Source organism: Microcebus murinus, chromosome X (genome assembly GCF_040939455.1).
Source record: "Microcebus murinus isolate Inina chromosome X, M.murinus_Inina_mat1.0, whole genome shotgun sequence".
Classification (NCBI taxonomy): domain Eukaryota; kingdom Metazoa; phylum Chordata; class Mammalia; order Primates; family Cheirogaleidae; genus Microcebus; species Microcebus murinus.
In genome coordinates, this window is record NC_134136.1 from 36,335,054 (window position 1) to 36,357,457 (window position 22,404).

At 40.6% G+C, this 22,404-nt stretch overlaps 1 protein-coding gene across 1 annotated transcript in view; it reads left to right on the plus strand.

The window, feature by feature from the left end:
• The first annotated feature begins 247 nt into the window (after positions 1 to 247).
• VSIG1 (V-set and immunoglobulin domain containing 1) overlaps positions 248 to 22,404 on the plus strand; it is a 30,515-nt gene continuing 8,358 nt past the window's right edge. Inside the window, exons 1-4 of the mRNA XM_075999136.1 lie at positions 248 to 296; positions 10,296 to 10,459; positions 14,010 to 14,117; positions 19,628 to 19,826. Coding sequence (XP_075855251.1) covers positions 248 to 296; positions 10,296 to 10,459; positions 14,010 to 14,117; positions 19,628 to 19,826 — 520 coding nt within the window. The remainder of the gene's footprint in view (positions 297 to 10,295; positions 10,460 to 14,009; positions 14,118 to 19,627; positions 19,827 to 22,404) is intronic.

A 22,404-nucleotide genomic window follows, 5' to 3' on the forward strand; every position in this document is an offset into this window, starting at 1 on the left:
TGGGTTTATTATTAACACAATAGCAAATATATCAAGGAAACACGCCCCATGAAAAGTGTTTCAAAGAAACACAAATCTGCTCTGAGAAAGTTCTGTACCCAATAAGTAAGCCCGAAGAGGCATGTTTGCTGGGTGATGCCCAGCAGATAAGCCTGCAAACCTCGGTGTGATTGAAGAAACCAGTTTGGGACTCAGCCTAGTCCAGGCAAGCTGCTGGCACCTGCTGCTCTCAACAAACCTCGGCACAATGGTGTTCGCATTTTGGAAGGTCTTTCTGATCCTAAACTGCCTTGCAGGTAAGGAAAGGATCTCCAAACCACCCCCACATCATTGGAAATGGGGTTTCCTTTTAAACTAAAATCACACATTTTTACATAGAATCTTTCCCTCCTGTACTTCAAAGGAATTACTATTAGTATGCTCATTTTCAGAGCTCTTGCTTAGAAAATATGTGTCATGCTGATGTTTGGGGTGGGGGCAGCCTATAGTATAATTGTTTTATGGAGCTCCTGAATTAAAATGTTTTCAGAAAAAAATGACAGCATCTTTCTTTACTTAGCTTGAAAAGTGAACAAATGAATTTCCTCTGAAACTAAAGTTTGTGCTAAGGATAATTTTTTTCTGTGTTTTACCTTAGTGAAACAGCAGGCAGAGCCTGGGTTGGAGGGCCTGCTGTGGCTTACACATGGGAAGAGCAGAGATTTAATGAATGCTTTACTATCTGACATTTCTTAGGGAGTTGTGGTTTTCTAATCCTAAGGCTGTATTTTGAAAAATATGTGAGTGATTTATCGTTGTGCATAATATGGGTAATTTCAGGAATTTGAGCTGAACAGAATCATTTTTAGAGTCAAAATTCTGATGTTGGTTAGACCCAGGAGAGATTGCTAATTCAGAAAACCCCTTGGCTAGTTTTTTTTTGTTTTTTTTTTTTCAAATACCAGATACATTTTAAATCTGTTCCTATGATAAGTTAGGTCCATAGTGGATACAATAATATCATTTATCAAAAAAAGAGGACTTTTTAAAGCCATCAGTAATATTGGGGAGTCATTAGAATAAGGTTTACTAAGCATATTTAATGACATAAGAAAATGCTCAGGATAAGACATTAAGTGAAAAAGCAGGACACATACACATGCTTAGAATAAATTACTAAAAGGTTATATATACTGAAGTGCTCATGGTGATTGTCTTTGTGTGATGGGATTATAAATGATTTTGATTTTATTTTCCAACTTTTCCATACTTTCCTGATTTTCTACAAAGAATATTATACTATTTTTATAACTAGAAAAACATGTTACTTTTCAAAACTATCTGATATTTAGTAATAGTTCTTTAAATGTTCATTATTAAATGTTTAAACATAAATGTTGTATGGAGTCAAATATCACTAAAAGGCAATACTGCATTATCCAGTGACCTAACCAGGCCTTAGAGGCGGAAACACACATTAGTATTTTCCCTTCCTCCCGGGAATATTCATTTCAATTTAACTTTAAACAGTGAAAGTCTTTGTTCCTTCTTAAAGGGCTTCCAGTCATTAGGCAATTGAGTTGACCCCTGGGCTTTCTGCACCAGCCCTCCAAGATTGCATCAACATCGACTTTCCTATGTGAGGCCTCACACTGGCCTATACTAGACACAGGGTTTGGAACAGTTGCAAGCATGATTTTTACTGTAACTAACATATTTATAATTTAAACTGATTATAAAGGTAATGTATGGCCATTGTAGAAAGATTGAAAAATGTGAAAATGTATAATAAGAAAATAAAAGTCACCTGCAATCTTACCACTCAAATTTGGGTAAATTATTTTTTCTTTGAAAGTGTATATATCACATTAACATTGTGTTTATACCTTGTGTACAATTTTTTATTGTTTGAAAAAATTATTTCGCATGATATCAGGATTTTACTTGATTGTGACTTTTAGAACAGGGCCCAATCAGTGTGACCAATAAATACTTCTGAGGGTTTTTTTCTTAAATTACTATATAGCTGGTTTTGTTGGTGCAGAGTGCATATTGTATATCTATACATATGTGATGTAGCTGGCCAAAAGCAAAATATAGTAGTGCCAGTCCAGCAAATGGAATGGAAATGCGGTATAATATATCATTGTTTGCTGTGCTTACATATGTATGGAAGTCAGAGAAAGGAAGATTTCAGTAATCGATACCCGGCGTAAGCAGCGTCCTTCAGTTGATCCAGATATGGCTGTGGGACAGCTGATAATATTTCCATCAGTGTTCAATTTGATGCATTACTTGGCCTTTGTCAGAGAGAATGTCACTTTTTGGTGTTAAGCATGGTGCCTGGCACATAGTGGGTACATAGTAAGTGTTTATTGAAAGAATGAATCACCTCCCGAAACGCAAACATGATTTTCATATTCATATTTAAAATTGATTTTCTGTACAACTAAGCAGGACAAATTTTATTTAAATCAAACTATTTTAATGACTTCTTAAGAAGTTTTAAGTTCAATTTTAATTCAGGAAAATTAATTTTAATCAAACTTTTCTTCTGAAAAATATTCACGTATAACATTTTAGGCACTTGTAATATGTATTAGTCATCTCTTGGAAAGATATTTTAATATGGTTTTCATTTTCTGGAGGTATGTGCTATGCATTTTAAAGCAGTAATATATTTGAACTCTGGTTTTGCAGTCGAATGCAAAAATTTGAGTGATCATTTGGTTATATTTGTTTCCTAATTTAAAAATGGAATAATTATACATGAAGTTGCTGGAAATTAAATCAGTTCAAATACATCAGGTTCAAATGCATATGGCTATTTGGGAGATATTTTTGTTGTAGTATATTAGGATAAGAATAATCCTACTGTGAGCAAAGTGCTTGCCACATTGTAACTATTAAATTAACAAATGGGCTGGGTGCCGTGGCTCACGCCTGTAATCCTAGCACTCTGGGAGGCTGAGGTGGGTGGATCATTTGAGCTCAGGAGTTCTAGACCAGCCTGAACAAGAGCGAGACCCCGTCTCTACTAAAAATAGAAAGAAATTAATTGGCCAACTAAAATATATATATAAAAAATTAGCTGGCATGGTGGCACATGCCTGTAGTCCCAGCTACTCAGGAGGCTGAGGCAGGAGGATTGCTTGAGCCCAGGGGACTGAGGTTGCTGTGAGCTAGGCTGACACCACGGCACTGTAGCCCAGGCAAGAGAGTGAGACTCTGTCTCGTTAAAAAAGTGAAAATAAATAAATAAACAAACAATCATTACCAAAATACAAGACATTTAAAAATATTTTTAAAGTGTTGATTAATTTAAATGTATATACTTTGGATTATTTTACTTTAATAACATGCACTGGTTTTTAAAAGAGGTCACACATATTTCAATCACATGTATCTTTGTCTTGTTTTTAAATTCAGTCAAGTCAGTAAGGGAAATTGCAATCCTGGGTTTTATTTAAATCAAGTACTAATCTTCACTCTGCCATTAATTCATAGTCCTGTTAATATAAAGGTTTTTCTGACTTTTAGAATTTTTAAATAATTTCTCAATTTAGAATGAATTAATCCAAAGAAGGGGAACTTTTTTGTCTCCTCACGATTACAGAATCACTTCCAATTTAAGACTAGATTTGCACTGTTTATTATCCACATGTGGCTGTCTACATTTAAATTAATTCAAGTTAAGTAAAATTATAAAGTCAGTTCCTTAGTCTCACTAGCCACATTTTGGATGCTTAATAACTGCATATGTGTTACTAGATTGGACAGTAGAGATAGAACATTTCTGTCATCCCAAATGAGCTCAGAGGTTTAAGTAATGTGCACTAATTGAATGATATTTCTTAAAGGCTTATCTGGAGATACATAGCTCTTAGCTCTGACGTATATTGTCATTGTATTGTGGTTGAACAATGTCTGAAAACCATTTTTTCTTCAGAATTTAATTGGTTATGGTGCTGAATATTGGAAATCTAGGTAACCAAATGGTCTGGAAGTTTTGCCTTGCCAATTTTTCTCTATTTATAGGACAACGTGTAGTATTCTTAAAAATATATTGTCTCACTTTAAATTTTGAAATTATCATCCTAATTCTAAAGCGACATTACTAAACTTTTATAGATCTCAAATCAGTTACACGTTTATATGTTTTCTATCTTTAAAATGTTGGAAATGTTTGAATCAGATTTATAGTTCCCAAATCCTTGATTTTCATTTACCTCCATTCTGGTCTCTGCTACAGATAGCTTCCTGATGTATTTGACGTGGCAGGTAGAGATTGTGTCTGTCTTGTTCACTGTCGTTTCCTCAGTGTTTACTACTGTTTATGGCACAAAATAGGTGCTCAACTGATATTTGTTGCTAGGCTCCAAGGCCTCTTCCCATGGCTTGCCTTGTGGGAGTGCTGTGCTTATTCTGCCCTCAAATACTTTTGCTGAGGGTGGCCCTCAAAGGGTATTTTTGTGCCTTACCTGGTCATAAGTTTCCATCATTAGACAATCCCATAACAGACACTGGGACCCAAATGAGAGAACAAAAACAATGGCCAAATAATGTCTCCAAAATCTGTTTTTAGGAAAAAGGTTCTGGAAACTTTAATGGCCACCAAATCCTCAGTTCTATCCTTTTTATTTTGAGCACTTCAAAGACATTTGGAAGTCATCATTTAAGCACAGTTAGAGATGTGGCTAACTTCCAGGAGAAATGCAATGGGCTCTTTGAGAGCAGGAGGGAACCAGCTTTCTCCAGTGCAATTTTTGTTAGAAAGAGTAGCTGCTTTCTGAAGACCAATTTCCTTTTTGGAGGAGGCATTGTAAGAAGCAAGAGAGCATGGGGAGGAGAATATTGGGAAGAGGGAAACTGCATGGAGTTAAAAGGTGCTGCATTCATGTCTACACTCAAGCACTTTTCTCAATTCATCAAGACATTGGTTGCCATGTAAACAGCCAACTTCTGGCAGGAAAGCAGCTGGACCAGGTGGCCTGGCTGTGACAGAGAACACAGGAAACTAGGGGTAATCAGTACAATGGTTTGCTTTTTCGTTTTCAAAGTGTTTGTCAATCCCCTAAATACCTTTTGTCTGACTACGACCATTAAGTAAGAAAAATATGAAGTAAAGAAGTCATTGGGTATGCAAAATTGGGAAGGAGAACAATAATTTGTCTTTTTACACTATTTCCTCTGAGCCTCCCATGATCTCTGTATCCTCATTGCCCTCCACCCCCACCCTTGCCTTTGTCTGTGACCCTGCAGGCAGCTAGGGCTCTCACTCCAGCCTCTCCAAAACACAGACAGCATCTTTTGAACTTGACTTTCTCTTCCAATACTTACCTGCCAGTCCCATGCCCCATCCTGGAGAACTTTTATAGTCTCTTAATTTGCAATGGATAATAACCAGTTAATCAGATGAGCCAGTGTCTGTATAGTATTACCAAACTGCAGCTTACTACGGCCCTTTGGAAAATGCTTATATATTACTATTTCAGTATAGTGGCAGGCTGGATTTTTGGGTAGGGGGCTCTTTGGTGTTCCTCTAAATCATATTGGCAGCTAATTATCTCACCCTCTTTGTAAGGTCAACAATTCTCAAAATTTGCCATCTCAGGATCATTTTACACTCAAAAATTGAGAGAGATTTTTGGTCTGGACAATGTGATACAGACCTGTTTTTCCTTGTTTCTCCCTGCTAAGCACAAGTATAAACCCTGGAAATAACGCAAGAGACAACTAAGGGAGAACCTCTGAAAGGTAGTAAGAAGAAAGCAAACTGGTTTGGGAGCCTAGGAAAAACAAAGAGGCAGGGGATATCTTAGGTTTTTCTCACCCAACAGTAGAAGAGGACCCAGTCCTGGCATTTCCTGGTCCCCAACCCAACAACAGAGGGCAGCCCAGGGAAGCTCATTCCTCCCCCAGATCAAATGGGAGATCCTCTGATGAAGTCAGGTGAGCCCAGCACCACCAGCAAGAGGGGATCAGCAGAAGCCCCACCAAAAATAGTGGACAAAAGAATTCTCCTTCTCCCAGGGCCTGAGACTCCCACTTTCACCTAGAGATATCCAAGTGGCAAGGGAGAATAGACAGGAAGCGTAAAGCCTCAGAAAGTGGTCCAGTCTGGGAAAGCTCTTTGTCTCTTTGGGTCTTCTACTGTCCTCCCCGACCCTGACAGAGACACCAAGACAGTAGGGGGTACCAGTAGGAGTGTCCCACCATACCTATCCCCCATTTAAAGACACTTGGCAGCCTGACCTTTCTGCTCCCTCTGGCAGCATGATCAAAGACAAATGGAAGCCCCACTGACACCAGAGAAACCAGACAGACCAGAACAACATGACTAAGACCCTGAAAATTAAACTGCCATTAGAACCACAGACCATAAAAATAGGTCAAGATCCGTATATGAAGCATAAATAAGGTGACTGTCTGCTAAAATAAATGATTCGAATAAGAATCTCCTAATATAACAGACAAAATGTTCAAACAAAAATCGTCTGTCATACCAAGAATCAAGAAAATCGCAACTTGAATGAGAAAAGACAAAACAACTAATACCAATATCAAGATGAATCAGGTGTTGTAATTACCTGACAAGGATTTCAAAGCAGCCAGCATAAAAATGCTTCAACAATCAATTGCAACTTATCTTAAAAGAAGTGAAGAAATAGAAAGTTGCAGAAAAGAAAAAAGTTATAAAAATATTGATATAAAAAAGAAGGAAATTTTATCATTTGCAACAACATGGATGAACCTGGGGAGCATTATGCAAAGTGAAATAAGCCAGGCACAGAAAGACAAATACTGCATAATCTCACCTATTTGTGGAATCTAAAAAAGTCGAACTCATAGAATTAGAGAGTAGAATGATGATTACCAGGGGCAGAGGGGTGGAGGGAGTGGAGAATTTGGGGAAGTTGACTAAAGAGTACAAAGTTCTAGTGACACAGGAGGAATAAGTTTTTAAGACCTATCACACAGCAGGATGACCACAGTTAATAATAATGTATTGTATATTTCAAAATTGCTAAAAGAATAGATTTTAAATACTCTCACTAAGTAAAAATAGTAAATATGTGAGGTGATGGATATGTTAATTAGCTTGATACAATCATTCCACAATGTATACATATATCAAAAGATCACATTGCATGTAATTATTTGTTAATTAAAAATAAAAATGTAAATTAAAAAATAAGAATCCAAAAAAGGTCCATGCATTGCAATTTTATACTATTTCTCTGAAGGCCATTTTAATCAATAGATTCACTCTAAATTTCCTTTTTTGCTCCTTGGAATTATATTTTGAATAAAACTGGATTGTTTGCCCCTCTTGAAAAAAAATTAAATAGAAAGTATAGACTTGAAAAATATAATAACAAAAATAAAAAACTTGCTGATGGACTCAATAGCAGAACAGAGATGACAGAAAATAGAATCTATATCTGGTGAAACTATCCCTCAGGATAGTTGGAGCATCAAGAAGCAAGAAAGCCGGGCGCGGTGGCTCACGCCTGTAATCCTAGCACTCTGGGAGGCCGAGGCGGGCGGATTGCTCAAGGTCAGGAGTTCGAAACCAGCCTGAGCAAGAGCAAGACCCCGTCTCTACTATAAATAGAAAGAAACTAATTGGCCAACTAATATATATAGAAAAAATTAGCCGGGCATGGTGGCGCATGCCTGTAGTCTCAGCTACTCGGGAGGCTGAGGCAGAAGGATTGCTTGAGCCCAGGAGTTTGAGGTTGCTGTGAGCTAGGCTGATGCCACAGCACTCACTCTAGCCTGGGCAACAGAGTGAGACTTTGTCTCAAAAAAAAAAAAAAAAGAAGAAATTGAATTCATAATTTTAAAAGTTCCTCTTTCATGAACCTAGATACAAAAATCCTTAACAAGGCCGGGCGCTGTGGCTCACGCCTGTAATCCTAGCTCTTGGGAGGCCGAGGCGGGCGGATTGCTCAAGGTCAGGAGTTCGAAACCAGCCTGAGCAAGAGCGAGACCCCGTCTCTACTATAAATAGAAAGAAATTAATTGGCCAACTGATATATATATATATAAAAATTAGCCGGGCATGGTGGCGCATGCCTGTAGTCCCAGCTACCCGGGAGGCTGAGGCAGAAGGATCACTCGAGCCCAGGAGTTTGAGGTTGCTGTGAGCGAGGCTGACGCCACGGCACTCACTCTAGCCTGGGCAACAAAGCGAGACTCTGTCTCAAAAAAAAAAAATCCTTAACAAAACATTAGCAAATTGAATCATACAATGTATAAAAAGAATCATACCCCACAACCAAGTGGGATTTATTTCAGGTTTGTAAGGCTGGTTCAGCATTCAAAAAGCATTCAGTGTAATTCACCATATCAACGGGCTAAAGACAAAAATACGATCCGATCATATCAACGGGCTAAAGACAAAAATACGATCCGGTCAATTGATGAAGAAAAAGCATTTGACAAAATTCAATACTCATTAATGATTTAAAAAAAACCAAACTCTTAGAACAGAGCTACTGTAACAAATTGCCACAAACTGGGTGGCTTAAAACAAAAGAAATTTCTTCTCTCACAGTTCTAGAGGCTAAAAGTCCTAAATCAAACTGTTGGCAGAGTTGGTTTCTTCTGGAAGTTTTGAGGGAGAATCTGGGCCATGACTTTCTCCTAGATGGCTTCTGGCAATTCTCGGTATTCCTTGGCTTATAGATGCATCACTCCAGTCTCTGCCTCCATCTTCACATGGCCTTTCCCTCTGTGTGTCTGTGTGTCAAATCCCTCTCTCCTTTTTCTTATAAGGACAGATTTCTACAAAAGAAATCTCCAGGCCTAGATAGTTTCAGCAAATAATTCTACCAAACCTTTAAAGAATCATTGACATCAGTTTTACACATTCTCTTCTGAAAAATAGAAGAGAAGGTGAAGGAACACTTCCAACTCATTTTATAAAGCCAGTATTACCCTGATACCGAAACTCTTAGCATGGATACATGGAACTACACACATAATAAAATTGTGTACAACTAAATGCACACACACACACACAGGGGTACAAGGAAAACTGGAGAAATATGAATGAGGTCAGTGGGTTGTATCAATGTCAGTAACTCAATCGTGACATTATACTATAGTTTTAGAAAATATTACCATTGGAGGAACTGGGTAAGCTGAACATGGAATCTATCTTATTTCTTAAAACTGCATGTTAATCTACAATTATCTCAATAAAATTTTTAATTAAAAGTTATTGAGGACCCCAAAGAGCTTTTTCTATGTGAGTTATTTCTATCTATATTTATTGTGTTAGAAATTAAAACTGAAAAAAAATTAAACAAAAATACACAAGCACATGGCTGGGCGTGGTTGCTCACGCCTGTAATCCTAGCACTCTGGGAAGCCGAAGTGAGAGGATCACTTGAGGTCAGGAGTTCAAGACCAGCCTGAGCAAGAGCAAGACCCTGTCTCTACTAAAAATAGAAAGAAATTAGCAGGACAACTAAATATACATAGAAAAATTAGCTGGCGTGGTGGCGCATGCTTGTAGTCCCAGCTACTTGGGAGGCTGAGGCAAGAGGATTGCTTGAGCCCAGGGGACTGAGGTTGCTGTGAGCTAGGCTGACACCATGGCACTCTAGCCTGGGCAACAGAGCGAGTCTCTGTCTTAAAAAAAAAATACACAAGCACATATTCTATTAGCCACCAGAGCAATGACATCATTACCTATCACATAGCTTCTGGAAAACTCCACTGTGTACTCATAAGAGGATGAGAATGAAAAATAACATCTTAGTATTATTGTGAATTAATTTTAATCTTGTAGCCCCCCAAAATGGTCTTAGGGACAGGCTGACCAACTCATTCTGGTTTGCCTGGGATTTTCTTGGTTTAAAATAGCACTGAAAGTCCTAGCAAAACCAGTGTGGTTCACCTGAGACTTACCTAATTTTAAAACTAAAAGTCCTACATCCAAGGAACCATTTTGGTCCTGGGAAAACCGGGTTGGTTGTTCTCTGTATCCCACAGACCTTTTTGAGCCCCAGGACAAGACTTTAAGAACCTCTTCGTAAGACCATCCTTACATAGAAGGAATTTCCAGTTCAGTGTTATTACTTCACCATCACTTAGTATTTGAGCATCTTCACATTGTAATTTGTTAGAAACTCCCCTCCCCCATCCCAATTATTTGCTCAGCTTTCCTATATGGTCCATTCGACCTTCTGCTCCTCACCTTGGATTTCTTAAATAAGATGTCTTTGAAAGTGTTTTGTAATGCAAAAGTGTCATTGGAATATGAGTGTGGACCATTGTCTTTTTGATGATTATCTTTTCAGGTCAGGTCAGTGTGGTGCAAGTGACCATCCCAGACAGTGTCGTGAATGTGACTGTTGGATCTGATGTCACTCTCCTCTGCCTCTACACCACCACTGTGGCCTCCCTAGATGGGCTTTCCATCCAGTGGTCATTATCACATGAGAAGGAGTTGGAGCCAATTTCCGTAAGGACTCATTTACTAAACTCTTCCCCTCTTGTTCTGATTGAAAACTGTTGGGGTAGGTGTGTGAAGGAATGATATGCAATGATAAGAGTGGCAGAACCTCAAAAACAAAGAGTTTGAAGATAGCTGTTTAGGGAAGACCATTACCTAAGTGACTTGGCCTTTGTCGTCTTCTCATATTCAGTTATAGCCTGTTATCCCAATCCTGTGTAGGTTAACATCAAATGTATCATGTATTCTAGAGCAGACAGGAATGATCTTTCTCATAGGTGAAATGAACAGTACTTCTGCAAGGCCCTTCCATATCTCCCTATTATTTCTAGAAAACTCCAATTCAAGTACAAGTCCTGATGGATCTGCAGATCTCTGCCAAACTTAATATCCAGGATCTGCATGTCAAGTGAGCCAGCTCACTGTGTCAGACTGAGTCTTGACCGAATGAGACTCACCAGATGGGTGCAGAGGGCCATAGTGGTGATAAACCCTGGGCAATCAAGGACAGCATGAGATTAGAGAATAGAGGATAGGGTAGGTAGGCATAGGGTCTGGGGAAAGATGTTGTCAGAAAAGGGTGGGAGAAAGTCAGGGAAGGGGAGTGATTCCACATCTAAGCTGCCTATTCCCAGGTTTCCTTCATCTGGCCTTGAGGGAAATTCTTTCTTTAAATTAGCCCAGGGATTAAAACTGTATACTCCAAGGTGTGTGTGTGTGTGTGTGTGTGTGTGTGTGAGAGAGAGAGAGAGAGAGAGCACACACAAGCACACACATATGCCATGCATGCCTACACATATCCTTTTAGGGAAAAAGTCTATAGCTTTCATCAGGTTCTCAAAAGGATGCATGACCCAAAGCAGAATTTAGAAACAAGACAAATCAGTGCGGGTTGGAATAGTCAGATGCAGCTGAGTTGGGCTTTGAAGGAAAGGAAGGGTTTTGATTAGTAGAAAGATAGAGGGAGAGCAAGTTAAGTGGGCTGGGGGAGGCTGAGGGGCAGAAGTAGAGAAGAAGGCCAGCATGGCCGGTGTTAGCTTGGAGGAGCCACACTTTGACCAGTGTCACTTCAGACATTCCTGGTCCTTTGGAGGTACTGAGTCCTCTGTTTACTGTAGATCCTGAGCATTTGTTTAGCAGGAAACAGCAATCAGGGAAGGAATCCATCTATGCCACCCTCTAATCAAAGTTAAACAATTTTGCTCAGTACTGGTTACCTTGGACAGATATCTGAATCACTCTGTGCCTCTCTTTAAAATATGGTAGAACAGCAATACTCATGGGGAATCAACTGATATAATCTACCTGCAAAACACTTCAAAAAATATAAAGCTCTGTAAGTTTTGTCCCTTGTAAACACCATTATCGTTATCAACAGGAGCGCCACCACCACTACCACCAACAGTGGTTCCGCCTGTTTCCATCACCCAAAATATCCTGACCTGAGACCTTGCATGTTAGAGTCAACTAAGAAATCATTGCTTTCTTTCGCAGATTACTCTCAAGTTAGATTGTGGATGGCAATAATCACACAATCTTTCTAACTTTTTTAAAGTCAGTTTCCTGACTTTTGTTTTCAACACATTCTTTATCTGTAGTGTTGAAATCCTTCCCATTTTATCAGTAGAGGCTGGAGTTAGACAGGCATTGCCAATATATTTTGAAATGTTTTCTGCTTGACACTCAAGGTGTCCTCAACTGCCTGGAGGCAAGGCAAGGCCAGCCTGAATCCAAAAATTCAAATTCTTCTTTATGCCTCTTCTGACACTGGAATTTACAAGGCCACCTCTTGGTTGAACTGTGTAGCTAGTGAGGAACTGGGAGGAAGCTGCGGGGCTAAAGGATCTTGTGAGCAGTGACGAGCTTTTCCTAGATCTGGAGATGCAAGGGAAGAAGGTATAGGTGATTGAACTGAGTGTGACTTGAGCTCAGGACATCTCTTAGAAGCATTTTAAAAAGAAAATCTATGAACAAATAAGTATTTATTGAGTAGCTTATTTGTTGGCCATTTGCCTCATTTTCTAAAATATCAGGTATAGGTGGGGCAAGTAATTTAAGATATGTATTCTTTGGGAATGTCCAAATCAAAGGAGGAACTCTGCTCTGAGCTGCTGGATCAGGGAGAACATGCTCTCTAATCTTAACACTACATGAGACCTGTGCCTTAGCCACATGGAAGACAAGGTGGAGTAGAGCCAGCTCTTGATTTGGAGACAGTGAAAACCATCCCTCCAAAGGCAAACTTTCTCCTACTCCTGTTTTCCAGTCTTGCTTCAGCTTATCCTGGTCAGATCCCTCCTATAACTCTCTTTAAGCCTCTACTTCTAGAGAACTAGAATTTCTCCTCACTCTCCCCACACCCTGCAGGCATGGGCTTCTCTCTTCTTTGCCAGATGGGTAGTTTTGTAGCCACGGTGGACACTTCCTCATGGAGGTCAGTCCTACTCCTTGCTATGCCACTTACTTACTGGCTGGATGACCTTAGACAAGTCATTTGACCTTTCAGAAGTCCCGTTTTCCATCTGTAAAATGGGACTACTTATCTACCTAATAGGTTTAATGTGAAGATTAAATGAGATGATGCTTATAAAGCACTAGGAAGGCTTCTACAGGGAATGTGAATGTGAACCATTATTATTATTAATAGCATCATCGCAGCCGGGCGCGGTGGCTCACACCTGTAATCCTAGCACTCTGGGAGGCTGAGGCGGGCGGATTGCTTGAGGTCAGGAGTTCAAAACCAGCCTGAGCAAGAGCGAGACCCCGTCTCTACTATAAATAGAAAGAAATTAATTGGCTAAGTAATATATATAGAAAAAATTAGGCGGGCATGGTGGCGCATGCCTGTAGTCCCAGCTACTCAGGAGGCTGAGGCAGGAGGATCACTTGAGCCCAGGAGATTGAGGCTGCTGTGAGCTAGGCTGATGCCATGGCACTCACTCTAGCCTGGGCAACAAAGTGAGACTCTGTCTCAAAAAAAAAAAAAATAGCATCATCGCTTACAAAATGATGATTTTATGAACTCCCTATTCCATTCATACCCCTGGTGTCCCAGAGGGACTGGGTCCTGGCCACTAGGGAACCCAGCCCCACAAGATACACTTAATGTAGCTGAACAGCCAGGATATAGCTTTTCATGGACATCCCAGTCCAAGACTGGCTTCCAGTTCCACTGCCTGCCAGGTCCCTGTGGCTGAAGGGACAGTCTGCTTCTTATCCCTGAACACAGCCTCCTCAACTAAGAGTTTACAGATATCCTGGGCCGAGATAGCAGTTTTTGAAATGGGATTTGGCATCCATTTCAAGTCTGTTTCCTTTCTGAGGTTTTCCATGCATTCATAATTTCTGTAGAGCATATTGTATGTTGATCCAGAAATTACTGGTGGGACATTTTGGGTATGATACAAAGATTGCTGGGCTATTAGACAATTCTGTGACTTATGGGAGTAAGATGTTGCCAGACTGACCACTGAGAGATTCAATTCAACTCCTGGGTTGATGTGGCAGTATACCATGTAGCGTTCAGCTCTCAGATCCACCCATTTCTGCTCAAACACAGCACAGCTCGTGCCTCAATACTGAGGGTATGGAGGAAAAGGCAGTCAGTCAGTGTCTAAAAATGGCCCATGCAAGAGACGCCCGGGGAAGATGTAGCTGGACCTCTCAGGTAAGAATACCTGGTGTACTACTGGACCCCTTCATTGTTTGCAGACTCTAGGGCATTGGCACCAGCTTTAAGAGTGGGATGGGAGGGTCTGAGTTTGGTAACAATCTAGATCAGCACAAGCCCCTCACAAAACTGGGACAGTCTTGAGTTTACCCTTTCACATCCATGTCTGGAACTCTTTTCAGCCTCCTCCAAAAGACCAGAACCCTCTTGCTACACTGATCAGGGCAGTGGTCAGCTCTTGCCATAGGCCCATTTTCCCCTCCCCCAAATCATTGTGTTAAAGTAACAACTGACACTGGTGCCTGGTGTTTCTCATTACCCAAGGGTTGATGTTATTTCTTATTGACTACGCCCTCCAAGGGATTCCTTTGGTGAATGGAGACTGAAGAAGTATCCCACAAGTCTTCTGACCAGGAGAGCCAGGATATTCTTTAGTATGGTCTTCATCTCAGAGAAGCCTTTCTCTCAGAAAACATGAACAGCTTCAGATAGTCACTCAGCAGGGAATCTCAGCTGAAAACTCTAGGCCAGGTATAAGCAGGCTAACATGGAAGTTTGGGATTGTCCGGTGCCTCTCTGGTCACACAGATGGCTTCCTCTTCCACCCAGCCTGTTACTGGTAAAACTACAGACACCTCACCTGCCCATGAACAGAACATGCATTGATCGTGCTTAACATGGTTCTCTCAGATGATACTTACTCTTCTAGAATATTTATAGAGGAAAAAACCCTTTGCCACCCTCATATCCCCAGCAAATATGCAATTTGGACAACTTCTTTCCCAGGACCTAATGTCCTCATGTTCTTTGGCTTCCTAGATTTTGCAACCTGGCCTGTCCTCTACAGGTAGCATTGTGTTAAATGTTTTTTTGAATTTTGGTGGTGGGAGTGTTTATGGCAGCCCCTCCCAGCCATTTCCCATATTTCCAATATCCACTTGGCTCCTGAAGGCTCTTTAACCTTAGAGACCATGAACTCAGGAGCATTTGAAAGTGGAGGAGGTGTTGGCTTGATTGTTATGACTGGGAGTCACTACTGGCATTAGTGGTTGGTGACTAGAAATGCTAAATGTCCTACAATACATAGGACAGAGCCACATAACAAAGAATTGTCTGCCCAAAATTCTGGTGCCACCCTCATTGAGAAACACTACAAGATCTCCCTCCCCACCATCAAATTTATTTGTTTTGTGTCCCATTCCCTGAGGAGTCTATTCCTGATAAATCAATCTAATGCTAAGGTTTTAGAGACTAGTGATGGCTTATTCTGTTCTCTTACAAAGAAATGCATTTAATTAGAGATCTTTCATGCCTTCACCTAAAAGTAGCAACTCAAATGGTGGATACTCAGGCAAGAGGATACTCAGGAAAGAGAGATTTGAGGGGCAGGAGAGTCTTTCTCTTGGTATGGTATTTTTTCTATGTTCAATCCCAGCCTCCCTAGTACAGTCCAGAGAAAATTCTGGGCTCAAGACTATTGCCACATTACACCCAGCCCCTGCTCCCCAACCCCCATGGCTATCCTCTCTATGAGCAGTACAAGAAAGCAAGAAGCTGGAAGGGAAAGAATGGGTGGTTTTCTGTGGCCTTCCATGCCCTCCATATTCCCAAAAGGAACCTGCAAAAGCAGCTGTGGAAGATAAAGGTATTTAGTAACTCCAACTCAGACTCAAAATAGAAATCAGATTGAATTCTTTCAACCCTTCTTGTTTATGCTCTAAGCCTCTAGTTAGAAAGCAGAGTCACCAAGCTGAAGAAAAAAATCTCTTTTAGGACCAATCTGGCTCCCAGATTCCTGGCCTCATGTGAACAGGAACTTGGCACAGTAGGAGGGCAAAGGCTGCTCTGCAAAGAACCAAGGGGCCTACAAGTGAAGTTGGCTAATGTTGAGGGCACGATGTGGTGAACACACTGGCATGGGACGCATCATGCCAAGGAATAGCAGCAACTGGCAGGAGAAAGGTTGGGCTAGAGTAGGGGGTGGAATGTCCCTAAAGGGAGAAGTTTGCTGGGGAATCATCTTTCTGATCTTAAACAGGACTACGAGTGTCATCTGGAGGTATTCAGTGGAAATCAGGAGGTCTGGATTCCAGGTCTGACTGTAAAGTGCTTATGTGACCTTGGGAAAGTCATTCTCTCTGTTGGGGCCTCAGTGTCCTTCTTTATAATAGAAGAGGAAGAATTGGAGTCTGCTAACTGAAAGCCTCTGGGCCAGATTTGGCTAATGGATGTATTTCAGTTGGCCAGGCCAGTATTTTGCTTGTTTGTTTCAGCAGTGTGAATACCTTGTTTGCTGGCTCTCCAGTTCACCACAGTCCCAACTGTCCCTTATAATCTGACCCCTACCCACCAGCCCCTCCCAGCCATTTCCCATATTTCCAGTATCCACCTGGCTTCTGAAGGCTCCTTAACCTTAGAGACCATGAACTAAGTGATCTCTAAGAGCTTCTTATAACTAATGCCCTATTGTGACGACACACATCAGCCTCTAGCATCACCCAGAGGACAGGCAGAGGAAACCTTTGGAGAAAGCAAGGCAACCTGTTATGAACGCAGGCACAAAGGGCAAATGGGCAAAAAATTAACAGGGCACCACTTAGGGGAACACTTGGATGGATTTCTTAAAGCAAGACTCACCCCTCTCACTCACCAAAAAAAGATGTGGCCAATTGAATATCTGTGGCTTTTCCTGGATCTCAATTGCTTTGATCACTAAATTGACAATATTATTTCTTTGAAAAGTGTACAAGTCACACAGGATCATGCGGCTAGGCCTTGGCCATAGTTCAACTCTGATTTTTAAAAAGAGTTATTCTTTCATAGAAAATGAAACCAAGCTGTAGTCCTTCCTGTGTGATTAGATAAGCAGTTTCAGGAAAATATTTCTTTCTTTTTTTCTTTACAAGGACAGTGTGACAATGTGGACTTTCCCCAACAGAAAGCCCCTGTATCTGTGTGTCTGGCCACTGTCTAGCCCTGGGGACTTTCCTTCTCGCATAGCACCCTAAGGCCAAGGCCTTGTCCTTTTAGGCCTCCATTGTTTTCCCCCCTTATCTTGATTGGGATCCCTGATACCCTTTAGTGTCACTCATGAGAGGGCAAACTTTATTAGGCTATAATGTGGGGAGCTAGGATAGAGGGGCTGGTGAGGATCCTTTTCACAGGTAAGTTAAGGGCTCAGGGCCTCATTGCTTATATCCTCATTTCACTTTGATTCATGCTCAACTGTGAGACTTCTACAATGGCTTCTTTTCATGCCCTAGTCCTGGCCTAAAACACATTCTCTTGGCCCCCTAAGCCCTGCAGAAACAAGGTCCTTTTCAACTGGATCCTCTGGGGCCAACTGTGGGCCTCAGGCAGGACTGATGCTGTATCTCATTGTGATGTCATCAAGCATCAGTATAAAACAGGGCTGATGTTATGTGCTGTCCACAGTCTTCATGAGAGAGGGGAAGTGGACAGATGTCGAGGTTGTGAAGGGCTTTTGATGGACAGCAGATTGAATTTCAGGTAAGAAACAACAGGACCTCAAATTGTCAATTAGAAAGTAGATGATTCCGGTGCTGGCTAGTGAAATTGAAAGCTGGGTAGTGGGGGTGTAAACTCAAATGAAGGTAACAGACCTCTGATGAGTTGAACCTCCTCCTTTCTCTCTTGAATACCTTAACACTGGCTTTCTGGTTTGTAAGTTAAACAAAGACCATTCTGGGGCAAAAGTTTATGATTTTAGTAGGAGCGAATGAACGGATTATAAAGCATGTTGTTAGAAAAACCAGGGGAGAGAGACAAGTTGTTTTCTTCTTAAATATGCTCTTTTCTTTGAATTTTTCCTTCAAAATCTACCTTTCTGCCTTAGTTTTAAAAGATATTGACTTTCTGCTTAAAGTAGAATACATTTGAATTTATCTAGACAATCTCTTTTGGCTTTCTAAATGCTTTTCTTCTTTCATTGGCCTATTAAGGTAAAGCACATAGGACAAGAGATTAGGGAAACTGGATTTTAGATCTGTCCCAATTGTTAATTTTCTGTTTGTGTGTGTGTGTTTATTTTTGTTTGTTTTTTTTTTAACTTCTCTAGGCTTCGGTTTCTTCTGAAAAGTGAGAGGAGTGAGTGAAATGAACCGTAAGGCCTTCTAGTAGATTTTGTGAAAATGTTAATTCATTTCACTGGACTAAGGCAATACCAGTTTATTGAACAATAGACAATAATCACTTAATTATACACATTTACATGAAACTAACAAAGTATATACATAGAAAGTGTGTATTATGAAGGGACCTTAGAGATTACCTAGTCCAGTGATTACCAAGCTTGTCATTCATGTACCATTTACATGATTTTTGTCATATTTATGTATCACCAGTATAATTAATTATTTAATGTTTTCTGTAATGACCTTGTTTCTTAAAATGCTAAAAATATCTACCTTAGTCTCACCCTAAGCAACAATATCCATGAGGTCACAGATTTGATGTGCTAGATATGTCTCTTTCTAATACACATTAAAATTTGAAAGTTTTCATTTATGTATCACCTAAAATCAAGTTAAGTACCAATACTCGGAGAATACATATCCTACTTTGGAAAACATTGCTCTGGTTCCTCATTCCAATGTGGAAACTAAAGGTTGGAGAGATTAAATAGTTTTGTTTCTTATCTAAAGGCAGGTTGCCATGGAGGCATGATAGAAACCACCTCCCCTGACTATGTCATAGTGAGAGGCAGAGCTGCAGCTAGCTCAGGCCACCTGCCTCCTAGACCAGGCTCCTTTCTCCTATGTCATGCTGCTCCCACAGTTGCCATTATAGTCTAAGTATCCATGTTCTTTAATGGAGATGATAGTAGAATCCAGATCTTTCTTAAGTTTAGTAAATTAGAATAGTAATAAATGATTCTTGTGGCTTTAGTTGAGTCATTTAATCTCTCTGTCTCTGAGTTCCCTTATTTGTCTAGATGATATCATAATTCCAGTTCTGCTTCATGCCACATGAGGGAAAAGGCGGTAGCTACATTTACTAGGCATTTACTAGGTCTTTTATTAGATTCCATTGTTTCATCCTCACATTACTATAAAGGGATGGGACCAGATGATTTCTCAGGGTGCCCTTCTGCTCTGAAATCTTACTCTTCTAACAAATAAAACAAACCTAAGTTTGTTTATCCAAAGGAGTATGTGTGTATGAAAGGCGCGTGAACATTGGAACTTTTAGGGAAACCAAACAGCCCCACTGGGTGAGGTAAACTCAAGTCAAAAAAGTTTCTAAAGTGGTAAAAAAATAGTCATTTTTGTTTCCCATCAGACACTTGGGTCCTATATAATAAGTTTCCTCCAAGTCTCATCAGGTGCCCATGCTTAGGAGTTGAAGCCTGTCAGCTCCAGCTGTCTTCTCCTCTGTAAGATAGGCATACCAATCCCTAATATGGATAGAAGGAGCTTCCTGGTAGCTTATCCTAGTCCTAGACACTCTACAATTCTCATGTCTGTTATTTTATGTTTCTGTCCTAGGTCTACTATTCTGAAGGTGGACAAGGTACAGCCATCGGGCGATTTAAAGATCGCATTATAGGGTCCAACACACCAGGTAATGCGTCTATCACTATTTCACATGTGCAGCCAGCGGATAGTGGAGTTTACATCTGTGATGTTAACAACCCCCCAGACTTTGTTGGCAAAAACCAAGGCATCCTCAACGTCAATGTGTTAGGTATGGACACTTTTTTCTGCCTTTTCTCTTCTTGGAACAACTTAGGACACTGAATGAGCCAGGGCGGTAGTGAGTTATGATGACAGTTAAGTCTCTGGAGGTAAATATCCTCCATGCTCCTTTCATTACCAGGGAAATAGAGACAAGCCACCAACCCAACCCATATAGTAACACTGAGAAATCACTCACAAAACATGTGGAAACAATTGCTAAAGCAAAAGGGCTGCCAAAATGGCAGTAATGTGTGACCCAACATCAGGGATCCCTATCTCTGAAGGACAGAATGAGAACAGATGGGATAACCCACTGTCTCATTAAATGATCACTAGCAACTCTTTCAGAGGGAATCTCCAACTAGAGCCAGACCTACCTGGGGGGGACATTTGTCAATTTATTACTCCTTCTAAGCTCACCACAATTCTCACCATTAAATCATTCTTTTGAATAAAGGTGAGAGAGTCCCCTTTAAGATGCTAATGCTATTTGGAAAAGGGACCACACATTAAGCTAGTGTTTAGAATCAAGTTATTCATATACAAATAATCATTATACGACATTGGTCAAGTCATATCTGCTCTTAAAACGGATTTCAAGTGGTTCATTTGTTCAGTATTTATTGAGTGCCTCCTTTGTGCCGGGAACAATGAGGTTTACAGTGCTGGAGGAATGGTTTTTGCCCGTGGAGAGCTACCAATTTTGGAGATTTCTAGGGGTCCTCCAACCTCTGTCTGAGAGGACAGTGGGGGCTAAGCTCCTGTCTGCTGGCCCTGGGGGTGGGAAGTAGCAAAGGGAGGGATGAAAGGGCTGCCAACCCTTACTACCTGACCAGTCGAACTAAGTGTTTTCCCAATTCTAAGTAGGCCCAAATGGAGCTGATCTAGTTATTGCTCCTCTCAAGCTGTGTACATACATCACAGGAAAGGAGGAGCTACATCAAATCAGTGACTTAATAATTGAATAGCTTGGGAACGCAGCAATTGCTAACAAGGTACACCCCTAGAAGAACTGTTCACAGTTGTCGTGGCTTGCCACCCAGGTGTGCCACAAAGGAACCAGCTGATATTTACTGTGAGGTTTGCCACTGCATCTACCCACCTGGAAAAGAGTGAAAGGTACCCAAGAGCTAATTTTTAAGAGTGGGTTAGCTCAATCAATTGTGTTTTTATTTTGCTAAGCCCTGTGCTGGGCATTGGGGTACAAGGGCACCCAGGCAAAGTATTACTGAAGCACTTTCCTGGGAGAGTTTATGTTCCAGTTTGGAAGACTAGGCATATACACAGGAACTGAATGGTGGGGTGTAAGTGCCAAAGCATCAATCTGGGAGTCAGGAGAACTAGGTTCTAGAGCTTATTCTGTACTCAATGACCTCCTGCAAGTCAGTCCACCTTTCTGCAACCATTGTGAGAAGGGGTTGTAATTTCTGCCCTATCTTCTTTGCAGATTTGTTATGAGGTTCAAATGAAATACTGGAGATCAAAGGGTTTTTAAATGTTCAAAAGTTTGAGGGATTAATCTGTTAATGATTTTCTGTTGCTCCCTGGCTCTGGGATGTTCTGAGCAGAAACAACCTAAAGAGGCCAAGCCTCCTTATCCCAGGGCTTGGAAATATCCCTGAGATAAAGCTAGACAAGAAGGCTACCATTCTTAAATTTAAAGTTCAGAGGATCCCAAGTCAATTTCCATATCAAGTTGAGGGTCACTTTGTCTCTGAGTTATTCTTTTCCATGAGTCTTTGGGTCAGGCAGTTCCTGCCATGACTGTATCATGACTGTGTCACGACTTTTCTTAAAGCGGACAGGACTCAGACAAGGTAAGAGGCAAAAGGGTCTGTAGATTTCCTTGTTTGGGAACTCTCAAAACTTGTATTTTTTTAAAATTGGGCAAAGAACAAAAGCATCCTGCAAATGTAGGATTTCTGGAAATTTTGAGACTATTAATTTTCTCTAAAAAGAACAATTAGGTAACAGTGACCAATTGTGGGGAGAGGTGTTATTTCCTTAAAGATGGCTGTCATAGCAATGTGTCTTTCAGAGACATTTCATTACATCGATCATTACATCGATCCCATGTATTCAGTCATTCATGCATGAATTCATTCAACAAACCCTGAGCACATGTGCTAGTTACTATGCTAAGCAATGAAGGCAGAAAGATGTAAAAGAGGAACCCAGCCCTCCAAAATTCAGTCTAGTGAAGGAGACAGATGACAGATATGCAACATAAAAGCTTACAGTGGAGCTATGAGGGCACTGGGGAGAGAGCAAAAAGCTTTGTCAAGGGAACTGGAGAAAGCTTATTGGGGAAAGTGACTTTTGTACTGAATGTTGAAGGATGTGCAAAAATATGTCAGGCAGAAGAGGGGCTGAGGTGACAGGGCACAATTTAGGTGGAGAAAAAAGCAATGAGCAAAGGACCAGGTGGCTTGGATGGCCATTCATTTGAGAGATTTCCATTAGGTATGACAACCTTGGAAAATTAATCTCTGAAAAACATTTAGAGTTTGAATAATTATTTTGCATGCATTTGGAAGGAGCATCATCTACCTTCTGCAATTTGGCACATACAAAGAAAATGATTA